We start from the raw sequence: 13,313 nt of genomic DNA on the forward strand, positions 1-13,313 counted from the left end.
ATTGTTGCAAAATCAGTTTGGTCCATAATACCCTTCAGGGAGGGATATATTCTAACCTTACCTGGTTTGGCTTATTATACGACTCCAGATCCACCAACATGGTTGGCTTTGAATGGTGCAACAAGCCACTTGCTTAAAGGGGAATTAAGGATGGGTAATAAATGCTGTCTTTGTCAATGATACCAAGTCCATAAAATATTTCATAAAAAGCATTTAACAAAATGTAATGTTCCCAAAACCCCAGATTTCCTGCTACCACTAAACAAATACCAGAATGGTGGTCGCTTTACCTGATCTGCTGTAAACTTTCAACCGCAGAAGCGAAACAAACCTCCTTTGTGGTTGATTGTATCTGCAAGGACGAATCACACATTAGAGGAGAAGGTGAGAAACGGCAATAAGTGCACTTGACAGCTTCTAAGTGGTTGCTTCTTTTACCCCAAGCAATATTTTGAGTTGGAAAACGTATATAGGTGATGAAGATGCAACAGTTCCAGAGCAACAAGGTGGGCATGCGTAGCCTTTGGGATTTTTTTCAGATGCTGAGCCGATAAACAACGTGCCAATTGCACAGCACTGTGACCAAATCTGGTGTGCAACCATTTATGACAAATCTTGCACTAAAATCCCATGTTAACACAAAATCAATCTTTAGTCTTTCTCTGATCCATGTGTGAAGGTCCATAAGTTCTAATAATCAAAACTACATTTTATTCCTAGCACATGCTTATCTTTTTTCCCCCCCCATTCAATTTTGATAAAATATCAGGCATACAAAATGCCACCTGTGGTACAATGGCATTGCAAATACAATTTCCAGTGAAACAAATCTAATTTAATAACATGGTGCCGAGATCCAGTCAAAAGAACAAAGGAAGGGATTAGAAAGGGATCCAAACACACTGCTAAACATTTTCAGCTGGTATTTTAGGTTGAAAACTTGAAGATAACAAAAAAGACAAAGCCTCTATTTTTCTAAGAAAGTGAATTTATAATAGTATGGAGGAGAGAAGGATCTGCCCAAGATCCAAAGCATACCACTTCATCTGTGAAACAGTGGTGGGGGTGTTATGGCCTGGGCATATATGGCTGCTGAAGGTACTGGCTCATTGATGATACAACTGCTGATGGTAGTAGCATCATGAATTCTGAAGTGTATAGGCACATCCTATCTGCTCGTTCAAACAATTGCCTCAAAACTCATTGGCCGATGGTTCATTCTACAGCACGACTATGATCCCAAACATACTGCTAAAGCAACAAAGGAGTTTTTCAAAGCTAAAAAAAAAATCAATTCTTGAATGGCCAAGTCAATCACCTGAGTTGGGATCACGGAGACATGGCTCCAGGGTGACCGAGGCTGGGAGCTGAACATCCAGGGATATTCAATATTCAGGAGGGATAGACAGAAAGGAAAAGGAGGTGGGGTAGCGTTACTGATTAGAGAGGGGATTAATGCAATGGAAAGGAAGGACATTAGTTTGGAGGATGTGGAATCGGTATGGGTAGAGCTGCAGAACACTAAGGGGCAGAAAACGCTGGTGGGTGTTGTGTACAGGCCACCTAACAGTAGTAGTGAAGTTGGAGATGGTATCAAACAGGAAATTAGAAATGCGTGCGACAAAGGCAAAACGGTTATAATGGGTGACTTCAATCTACATATAGATTGGGTGAATCAAATTGGCAGGGGTGCTGAGGAAGAGGATTTCTTGGAATGTATGCGGGATAGTTATCTAAATCAACATGTAGAGGAACCAACGAGAGAGCAGGCTATTTTAGACTGGGTATTGAGTAATGAGGAAGGGTTAGTTAGCAATCTTGTTGTACGTGCCCCCTTGGGCAAGAGTGACCATAATATGGTTGAGTTCTTCATTAGGATGGAGAGTGACATTGTTAATTCAGAAACAATGGTTCTGAACTTAAAGAAAGGTAACTTTGAGGGTATGAGATGTGAATTGGCCAAGATTGACTGGCAATTAATTCTAAAAGGGTTGACGGTGGATATGCAATGGAAGACATTTAAAGACTGCATGGATGAACTACAAAAATTGTTCATCCCAGTTTGGCAAAAGAATAAATCAGGGAAGGTAGTACATCCATGGATAACAAGGGAAATCAGGGATAGTATCAAAGCGAAGGATGATGCGTACAAATTAGCCAGAAAAAGCAGCATACCGGAGGACTGGGAGAAATTCAAAGACCAGCAGAGGAGGACAAAGGGCTTAATTAGGAAAGGAAAAATAGATTATGAAAGAAAACTGGCAGGGAACATAAAAACTGACTGCAAAAGTTTTTATAGATATGTGAAAAGAAAGAGATTAGTTAAAACAAATGTAGGTCCCTTGCAGTCAGAAACAGGGGAGTTGATCATGGGGAACAAGGATATGGTGGACCAATTGAATAACTACTTTGGTTCCGTCTTCACTAAGGAAGACATAAATAATTTGCCGGAAATAGCAGGGGACCGCGGGTCAAAGGAGTTGGAGGAATTGAGTGAAATCCAGGTTAGCCGGGAAGTGGTGTTGGGTAAATTGAATGGATTAAAGGCCGATAAATCCCCAGGGCCAGATAGGCTGCATCCCAGAGTACTTAAGGAAGTAGCTCCAGAAATAGTGGATGCATTAGTAATAATCTTTCAAAACTCTTTAGATTCTGGAGTAGTTCCTGAAGATTGGCGGGTAGCAAACGTAACCCCACTTTTTAAGAAGGGAGGGAGAGAGAAAATGGGGAATTACAGACCAGTTAGTCTAACATCGGTAGTGGGGAAACTGCTAGAGTCAGTTATTAAAGATGGGATAGCAGCACATTTGGAAAGTGGTGAAATCATTGGACAAAGTCAGCATGGATTTACGAAAGGTAAATCATGTCTGACGAATCTTATAGAATTTTTCGAGGATGTAACTAGTAGCGTGGATAGGGGAGAACCAGTGGATGTGGTGTATCTGGACTTCCAGAAGGCTTTCGACAAGGTCCCACATAAAAAATTAGTATACAAACTTAAAGCACAAGGCATTGGGGGTTCAGTATTGATGTGGATAGAGAACTGGCTGGCAAACAGGAAGCAAAGAGTAGGAGTAAACGGGTCCTTTTCACAATGGCAGGCAGTGACTAGTGGGGTACCCCAAGGCTCAGTACTGGGACCCCAGCTATTTACAATATATATTAATGATCTGGATGAGGGAATTGAAGGCAATATCTCCAAGTTTGCGGATGACACTAAGCTGGGGGGCAGTGTTAGCTGTGAGGAGGATGCTAGGAGACTGCAGGTGACTTGGATAGGCTGGGTGAGTGGGCAAATGTTTGGCAGATGCAGTATAATGTGCATAAATGTGAGGTTATCCATTTTGGTGGCAAAAACAGGAAAGCAGACTATTATCTAAATGGTGGCCGATTGGGAAAGGGGGAGATGCAGCGAGACCTGGGTGTCATGGTACACCAGTCATTGAAGGTAGGCATGCAGGTGCAGCAGGCAGTAAAGAAAGCGAATGGTATGTTAGCTTCCATTGCAAAAGGATTTGAGTATAGGAGCAGAGAGGTTCTACTGCAGTTGTACAGGGTCTTGGTGAGACCACACCTGGAGTATTGCGTACAGTTTTGGTCTCCAAATCTGAGGAAGGACATTATTGCCATAGAGGGAGTGCAGAGACGGTTCACCAGACTGATTCCTGGGATGTCAGGACTGTCTTATGAAGAAAGACTGGATAGACTTGGTTTTATACTCTCTAGAATTTAGAAGATTGAGAGGGGATCTTATAGAAACTTACAAAATTCTTAAGGGGTTGGACAGGCTAGATGCAGGAAGATTGTTTCCCGATGTTGGGGAAGTCCAGAACAAGGGGTCACAGCTTAAGGATAAAGGGGAATCCTTTAAACCGAGATGAGAAGAAACTTTTGTCACGCAGAGAGTGGTGAATCTCTGGAACTCTCTGCCACAGAGGGTAGTTGAGGCCAGTTCATTGGCTATATTTAAGAGGGAGTTAGATGTGGCCCTTGCGGCTAAGGGGATCAGGGGGGTATGGAGAGAAGGCAGGTACGGGATACTGAGTTGGATGATCAGCCATGATCATATTGAATGGCGGTGCAGGCTCGAAGGGCCGAATGGCCTACTCCTGCACCTAATTTCTATGTTTCTATGTTTCTATGATTTGAGCCCGATTGAGAAGGCCTTTTATATGCCAAGGAGAAAACTGAAGGGGACTAGCCCCCAAAACAACCATAAGTTAAAGATGTCTGCAATACAGGCCCAGCAGAGCATCACCAGAGAAGGTACCCAGCAACTGGTGATGTCCACGAATCGCAGACTTCAAGCAGTCATTGCATGTAAAGGATATGCAACAAAATACTAAACATGACTACTTTCATTTACATGACATTGCTGTGTCCCAAACATTATGGTGCCCTGAAATGGGGGGACTATGTATAAACACTGCTGTAATTTCTACATAGTGAAACCAAAATATATTAAAATGGCCTTTAATAAAATCTAACAATGTGCACCTTAACCACATGTGATTTTTTCTATTACAAATCTCAAATTGTGGAGTACAGAGGCAAATAAATAAATGACGGGTCTTTGTCCCAAACATTATGGAGGGCACTGTATCTCCAAGTAATGCGCTCAACATCAGAATCCTAGTGCAAGAGACTAGAAATGAACGTTAAGACATTTGTAGTAGTATAGCTTACCACTCGCACACTTCTACACAAATAATGCTCACTTTTACAGTCTCCGTGAACTCTCCATCAGAATTATTGTTTTTTGGAAGGGGAAGATGGGCAAACACAGTGAGTGGTGTGTGGAAAGGGAGCAAGAAAATGAAAGTATAAATAAGGATGAAGGAATAACAGAAAACATTCTTACCTCTATTTTCTCTCCCTGTACAGAGACTGTAATGGGCCAGAACTTCCTGAAAACAAGTCAGAAGACCAGTCAGTGTCAATTAAATGTGGCAAAGAACATAAATAAAGATCAATATGCATTTGATTACATGAGCACAGTCAGGAATACAAAGAGAGCTGGCCAGAGAACTCAGCAATCAAGTACAGGTTAAACAACGATTATCTGGCACCCTCAGTTCCAGAGACTTTCTGGATTATCCGTTTTTTTGGACCAACAGAGGATATTTGATAATGAAACGACATACACCCCTGGGCCACTAATGACACCCCCTCCTGTGTCTCTAAAGCACCACGAGTGCCAGAAACATAAATAAAACAAATTGCAAACCAAAATAAAGCACAAATTGCAGCTTTTCTTAAATAGAGGCACAACAGTAGCCACCCTCCAGTCTTCCAGTGCCTCACAGTGGTTATTGATGAAGCAAATTATCTCAACCAGATGATACAAAATTCTCTGTTGATTTTCAAAGGGCTCTATTCTCTTTCGAGTTACTCTTTTGTCCTTAATATACTTGTAGAATCTCTTTGGGCTCTACTTTATCTGTCAACGCTATCCCATTTCCTCTTTTTACCTCCTTGATTCCACCAACGCTTTAGTCACGGCTTATTTCTCAAGAGAAGGTCAGATATTGCCCCTACTCCAGTCTACATGTCGATTGAGATTTTTTTTTCTGAACATATTTAAGAAAATCCACCCGATCCAAACCCTTTGCACTATGGCAATCCCAGTAATTATTTGGAAAGTTAAAACGCCCCAGTATTAAACCCTCGTCAAGTCACAACAAACTGTTGTATGACAGATTTCTTATTTTTGTAACGCGAGATGCTAGAATTTTTTCTTTTAATTGAAGATGCCCAGTTTCATTATTACATTTCCCTGGCGATGGGACTGGAAAAAGCGAAATGAAATTCTCACTATTATGTAGCATTAAAATGCCCAGTGCAAAAACATGAGAGCTTAACAGTGCAAGGCCAGTTGCTTGTAATACCGACCTTACCACAGATGTCGTCTTTATTTCCCATTTTCAATTTCAGATGTTCACCTATTTTAGTGCTATGGGTTTTTTTTTTTTCCATTTGAGATTTCATCACTTATTTAGGATCAGCTCTAACTTGATTCTCTCAAAATAGCAGTACGAGGTGTTTGTATCAGACAATGCACCAAAAAAGAATTTGTTGAACACCTTTGTGTAGCTTTGGAAACTGATGTACAAAGTAACAATGGTGAGGAATGTGCAGAAAAATACTTGATGCCCTTCCAATGACTACATTTTTTTGACCGCTCTGACTTCAATTACACATTCCTAATACAATTGCACCATTCTGAATGACTGCAATTTAAAACAAATTCTCAGTAACACTCACTGCTGCACTCCAAGGAAGCCCAGTAGTGCCAGGTCTGGTTGTTTGTTGAGTCGAAGCACACACTCCCAGTAAATGTCTTCTTCCTGCTCGTTGTCCAGAGCATAGAGCGTGAAGAGTGGAGGGTAGAGCCGCGGTAAGAGAACCGGAAGGAGCAGACTACAGCATGTGATCATTTGGCTCCTGTAAGGATGAAAAGAGTTACTGTCAAAACACATTAGACAGGATAAGCCCACCATTTTTACTAACATCCCACAGCCACTCCCAAATTCTTCATGCAAGAAAGGTACATCTGGGAAAACAAGTAAGAAAGTTGAGAATGGGAATACAGAAGGATGAACAATACAATCTACATTCATCGACTCTGTAAATCACTCCTATTATCCTGAAAGGTGGGTTCAGAATATTTCACAGGCTTCACCTTTCCTTAATGGCTAGCAATGGACAGGGAGAGGAAGAATGAGAGGGACATGGTGTGGGTAAACTTGATCTTCTTCTCAAGTTGCACTGGAAAGAAACAAACAAGCTGCCCGGGATGGAGAGGGAAAGAAGCGGAATGGCAGGTCTGAACCTCAAATGCACAATAGTGCAATGCTGAAAATACAAAAAGAGACAAATTTACTCATAATGGGGCCTTTGTTCCCATTGAGCATGCTGCAGATTTCTACTGTGAGATTTTCACAGAACTTGACAACTCTTGATTAACTCCAAAGACAAGCTTGGCCCATCATTGAAACATCACCAGCATCTCACTCCAAGCTCTTTTGCTGCTATAATTATCTTCACCAACAGAGTTTCTTCTGGCTCTTTCGATAGTCACAATCTGTCAAATAAAAAGTAGGAAAACTATGTAGACTAATAATAACCAGTCAATTGCAAAATGAGTACTTACCCATTATCAGTGGAGTCCCCTTCCTCGATGCCGAGCTCTTTCTTATTATCCTTTATTGGGATCAGACTGCCCCCATCTGGGAGATCTGGAAAGAGAAATCTGAAAGAAAGCAGAACCACAAATCAACTATGCATTACACAAAAGAGACTTTAAGAGACAAGAGATGCTGGAATCTTGAGCAAAAGACAAACTGCTGGAGGAACTCGGCGGGCCTGGCAGCATTTATGGAGGGAAATGGACAGGTGATGTTTTGGACAGAACTCTTGCTTTACACAATTTTGTACTTTCTGAGCAGTTGAATCAATCGCAGACCCTAGCATCATTGAAAAGAGTTGTCCTTACCTGACCAGCTGAAAGATGCGGATTAGGTAGGATTGGATTTCGTTGACTGCTTGATGAAGTAACCGGCGGTTAGCACCAACTCCCACATAGGTCATTCTATACACCGCCACCAGTGTCTCCAGGAGATTCCCCAGTGGATGCAGAGGAGTGTCACATGCCTGTGCAAATGAGGAACGTGGGTCAGTCTGATGCTCTTTTTGAAGAACTGAAATTAAATGTCTGAATAAGAGGCAAGAGCTGGCATAGGCACAAACTGTAAAACGTGTATAGACTCCAAAGTACTCAGCTCTCAGGGAGGGGAGGTGTGAAGGAAATAAATAGTGATCTGGTATCTGCACTCCGCGCAGCTACCAGCAGCAGAGATGCCTTTGGCAATGCCCTGAGAATTGGCTGCAAATAGATTCCACCGTTCCAAAGGCAAGTTTGAAGCCTGACAATCATTTGGTGCTTACATAACAGCTGCACTGGTTCTATTAACATCGCTCCAACAAAACATAGGTTCCAACAAAATAGCTTTCAGTCTTCAGGATCACATTTGGTTGTCCTGGGACTGCAACACGTTGGGAAGCCACTGCATCCACAGCCTTAATTTGACAAGTTCACCTCCAAGGACGAGGGAAATCTGTGCCTAGTCATGCAGAAAACATCAATATTGACGAACACCAAAGTTTCCTGAATTTATACTGACCCAATCTGCTTTACGGATTTACTGCCAGTGTTTCCTTAAACAGGTTCAGACTCAAAATGCCATGAGAGAATCTTAACCCACTTATATCTCGTCAGGAATCAGACATCCTTTCTGGCCTTGATTTTCTTTCCCTCAAATCTTTCGGTGGCTAATTTACAATCAAGGCTGAATGTTCCCATATTTAGTCATCTCCAAAAATAAATACTACAGATGCTAAAAAATCATAGTTGAACAGAAGATGCAAAAATATTCAGGTGGTCAGGAAGCATCTATGGAGGGAGAAACAGAGTCAGATCAGTATTTTTCATGAGAAATCTGATGAAAGGATAATTCCTCTTCTCTTTATGAATGCTGCTTGACCTGCTGAATATTTCTAACATAAATCTTTATTCAACTAGGGAATCCTTGGGTGTTTATATCCTGTATATTATGCATACGATCTTATTTTTTTGTCAAACAACTAAAGAAAAAAATTAAGCTTCAATACCTTTATTAAGTATTTCTTGATGACCTCGTACTTATCCAGTGTGATGGGGCCATCAATCTGAGGGATAATTTCCAGACTCTCCAGTATTTGTACATGAGATCGGCTCTGGAAATCAGGGCTAGAGGAGTCAACAAAGGGTAAAAAAAAATATATATATATGCTTAAGAATTTGTCATGTAGACAAAGATCCAATTGGATTTTGGGTTATCACCAAGAACTGTTCTGTGGATATAAGCAATACAAATGAGGCCATCTTCAATGCCAATCATCAGTTACCTTGAAAGGAATCAAGATTCCCCATGTGGTACGAGAACACTGTCACATGCAGGTCAGGCCAGGTGGAAATCCCCCTTCCTGAAGATTAGACAACATTTGGGATTGTATGGTGATCTGCTAGCTCTAAATATAGATTTTGGGTGTTATCAGCCCATTAATGTCCAAACTTTTGAGACCAAAAGCATTAAACTGCTCAACTAGATTTAAAACAGCAGTGTTCATGTTCTTATGAGGAACCAAAGCATCTTGCAACACATCAATTGTATTTGAAGTAAGAGTTACTTTTGGGGAATTTTGGAACCAATATGTACACACAGTAAGCTGCCACAAAAAGTGACGCCGTAAATAATTACACTCGTGTGGGGGGTGGTGGTTACAGTGACAGAGGGATGGCAATTGAGGAGAGGAAACAAGACACGAGGCAATCAAGAATGAATAAAAGAGAAGAGATGGCTGAGGATGAAAGCATGCAGAGGCCATGAGTAATGGGAGGTGAGGGCATGTCAAAAAACTTTCAGCTGTAGGTGCAACTAAGTTGGAAACAATTGGGGAACACACTACCACGGTCCTGAGTTCTACTCACATTTTAACAAGAATCTATCCACAATGGAGGCAATCATCCAGCTTAGTTTAGAGATACAGCATGGAAACAGGCCCTTCAGCCCACTGAGTTTATGCCAACTGTCGATCACCTGTCCACACTAGATCTATGTTATCCCATCTTCTCATCCACTCTGCACACTAGGGGCAATTTTTAGAGGCCAATAAACCCACAAACACACACGCATTTGGGAGGAAACTGGACCACCTGGAGGTAACTCATGCGGTTTACAGGAAGAACGTGCAAACTCCACACAGATAGTACCAGAGGTTAAGATTGAACACGGGTCTCTGGCACAGAGGCAGCTGCTTTACCAACCGTCACTGTGCCACCTCTTGGTCCCTCTCGGCTGTTGGTTCCTCTAGCAGCCAACACTCACCTGTCCTTGTGCTGTCGTTTGCTCGTGGTGAGACACACTGCGATGTTCTCCCAGGCCCTGAGTACATCCCCATGCCCAACAGATTCACATCCGAGCTGGCACCAGCACTCATCAAACACAGCCTTCCATTTCTCCTCTGGGTCGACTGCCAGTTTACCCAGCTTCCTGCAATTACATCCACATGTCTATGAGCAGCTGAATGAACTGGACCATAAGAATGAGATCTCTAAAAAATAAACTGTTGTGTTAAAGGACCATAGCTCACGAAATCTGGAATTTTACTTCTCGGGTAAACATCGACCGCACTCAACAAACCAAGGACAGTAAGGCTTTATTAATCCAGCCCATGAGCCTTTAGTGTTGCCCGATTAGCAGACGTTATATTAACACCACAATTCATTTTTAATTCAGTAGAACAATCCATTTTCCAATGAACGGAATTCATTTCAAGGGAGTGCAGGAACGAGGCCTTTGTTGAGAGGAACATGAGCATGCCAAACACCACATGGGAGCTAGATGCCGAACCGTGGGAATTTTTGTATTGTCAGACAATGCATTATTGGAGTTTTACTGCACAGGTAAAACTCCGATAATCAGCTCAGATTCCGTATTGAGAATGTTTTACTGCAAAACGTTTTGCCAAAGCCAAGAACATAGACATATGTAACATGGCTGTTTCATTCAACTCGAAAACTTAATTACAATTTTTTAACATTACAAATCCAGAATCTGCCAAGTATTGGAAGATGATAACCAGAGATTCCACCTCTTTTAAAAACTCTGGGACATAATTCAATTCAATTCAACTTTAATGTCATTGCACAAATACAAGTATGAGTACAACGAAATGCAGTTTTGCGTCAGTCCGTAGTAGTTGTGCATAAAGAAATTAAAAAAAATAGAAAGAGAGAAGATACAGAATAATCAAAAAATACAGAATAATTAAACAATGGGGACGGAGGGACCGGAGAAATCTATCGGCGGGACTCCGAGTTCAGCAATGTGATTGTATTGTTGTAGAAGCTGTTCCTCATCCTACTAGTGACCTGAGGCTCCTGTACCGCCTCCCTGATGGGAGGAGGGCAAACAGTCCATGGTTGGGGTGTGAGGGGTCTTTGATGATCTTCCTAGCCCATCTCAGGCTGGGAAGATCATCAAGCCTTTGGAATTTATCAACCTTTAGGCTGACCAACATATCTGATAATGTTTCTGAGAGTATTTAAATACTGGATTCGGGACTGGAGAGGGAGCCACGAGGGAAGATAAGAGTCCAGTCAATGGTTCAATGGCACTTTATTGGCACGTGTACCATGGTATAACCATATAACAATTACAGCACGGAAACAGGCCATCTCGACCTTTCTACTCCGTGCCGAACACATAATCTCCTCTAGTCCCATATACCTGCGCTCAGACCATAACCCTCCATTCCCTTCCCATCCATATAACTATCCAATTTATTTTTAAATGATAAAAACGAACCTGCCTCCACCACCTTCACTGGAAGCTCATTCCACACAGATACCACTCTCCGAGTAAAGAAGTTCCCCCTCATGTTACCCCTAAACTTCAGTCCCTTAATTCTCAAGTCATGTCCCCTTGTTTGAATCTTCCCTACTCTCAGTGGGAAAAGCTTTTCCACGTCAACTCTGTCTATCCCTCTCATCATTTTAAAAACCTCTATCAAGTCCCCCCTTAACATTCTGCGCTCCAAAGAATAAAGCCCTAACTTGTTCAACCTTTCTCTGTAACTTAGTTGCTGAAACCCAGGCAACATTCTAGTAAATCTCCTCTGTACTCTCTCTATTTTGTTGACATCCTTCCTATAATTAGGCGACCAAAATTGTACACCATACTCCAGAATTAGCCTCACCAATGCCTTGTACAATTTTAACATTACATCCCAACTTCTATACTCAATGCTCTGATTTATAAAGGCCAGCACACCAAAAGCTTTCTTTACCACCCTATCTACATGAGATTCCACTTTCAGGGAACTGTGCACAGTTATTCCCAGATCCCTCCGTTCACCTACATTCTTCAATTCCCTACCATTTACCATGTACGTCCTATTTTGATTTGTCCTGCCAAGATGTAGCACCTCACACTTATCAGCATTAAACTCCATCTGCCATCTTTCAGCCCACTCTTCCAACTGGCATAAATCTCTCTGTAGACTTTGAAACTCTACTTCATTACCCGCAACCCCACCTATCTTAGTATCATCTGCATACTTACTAATCCAATTTACCACACCATCATCCAGATCATTGATGTACATGACAAACAACAGTGGACCCAACACAGATCCCTGTGGCACCCCACTCGTCACTGGCCTCCAACCTGACAAACAACCATCCACCATTACTCTCTGGCATCTCCCATTCAGCCACTGTTGAATCCATCTTGCTACTCCACCATTAATACCCAACCATTGAACCTTCTTAACCAACCTTCCATGAGGAACCTTGTCAAAGGCCTTACTGAAGTCCATATACACAACATCCACTGCTTTACCCTCATCAATTTCCCGAGTAACATCTTCAAAATATTCAAGAAGATTAGTTAAACATGACCTTCCAGGCACAAATCCATGTTGACTGTTCCTAATCAGACCCTGTTTATCCAGATGCTTATATATATTATCTCTAAGTATTCTTTCCATTAATTTGCCCACCACTGACGTCAAACTGACAGGTCTATAATTGCTAGGTTTACATATAGTTGCTAGGTATAGTGAAATGCCTTTTTGCATACAATTCACTATCAGGGTGAGAAACAGGAGACAGCAGCCACGTGAGAGGCAGGAGACCTAAAACTGAGCAAGAGACAGGAGACTTAAATCACTGTCTCACCTGTGTTGTAATTGAATTGCAGTATTTTGTTGGGATGGTTTAAATGAGCTTCACTGGTTGCATCTCCCCTTAGGGTGTTGTAGTCAAGGAATTTGCATTGTGTCTTACTCATGCTTTAAATAAAAAACACCTGGACTGCAAGTCTTGAGTTACAAGGAGAGACTGGATAGGCTGATACTGTTTAACTGGAGTGAAGGAGGCAGAGGTTTGACCGTAGAAATTTATAAAATTATGAGGGGCATATATAGGGTGAATGATCACAGGTTTTTTTTCCCAGACTAGGGGAGTCTGAAACTAAAGGGCATAGGTGAGAGAGGAGATATGTAAATATTGGAATTAGTTTATTGTCACATGTACCAAGATACAGTGAAATACTTTATTTGCATGCCGTATTGCAAATCATACCTTGCACAAGTACAATCAAACCATACACAAGTACAACAGGTAGTACAAAGGGAACAATATCAGAGTGCAGGATATAGCGGTACAGCAATAGTGGTGCAGAGAAAGTGCAAGATTCCCAATGAGTTAA

General features: G+C 41.7%; 1 protein-coding gene across 1 annotated transcript in view; it reads right to left on the reverse strand.

Annotated features, from left to right (window-relative positions):
- The window catches only part of als2b (alsin Rho guanine nucleotide exchange factor ALS2 b), a 99,135-nt gene that overhangs the window by 9,526 nt on the left and 76,296 nt on the right, over window positions 1-13,313 (reverse strand). The window contains exons 24-30 of the mRNA XM_055638502.1: window positions 9,927-10,091; window positions 8,671-8,788; window positions 7,496-7,653; window positions 7,154-7,252; window positions 6,265-6,444; window positions 4,862-4,907; window positions 291-352 (exon numbers count right to left, since the gene is read on the reverse strand). Coding sequence (XP_055494477.1) covers window positions 291-352; window positions 4,862-4,907; window positions 6,265-6,444; window positions 7,154-7,252; window positions 7,496-7,653; window positions 8,671-8,788; window positions 9,927-10,091 — 828 coding nt within the window. The remainder of the gene's footprint in view (window positions 1-290; window positions 353-4,861; window positions 4,908-6,264; window positions 6,445-7,153; window positions 7,253-7,495; window positions 7,654-8,670; window positions 8,789-9,926; window positions 10,092-13,313) is intronic.

Source organism: Leucoraja erinacea, chromosome 7 (assembly GCF_028641065.1).
Source record: "Leucoraja erinacea ecotype New England chromosome 7, Leri_hhj_1, whole genome shotgun sequence".
Taxonomy (NCBI): Eukaryota; Metazoa; Chordata; class Chondrichthyes; order Rajiformes; family Rajidae; genus Leucoraja; species Leucoraja erinaceus.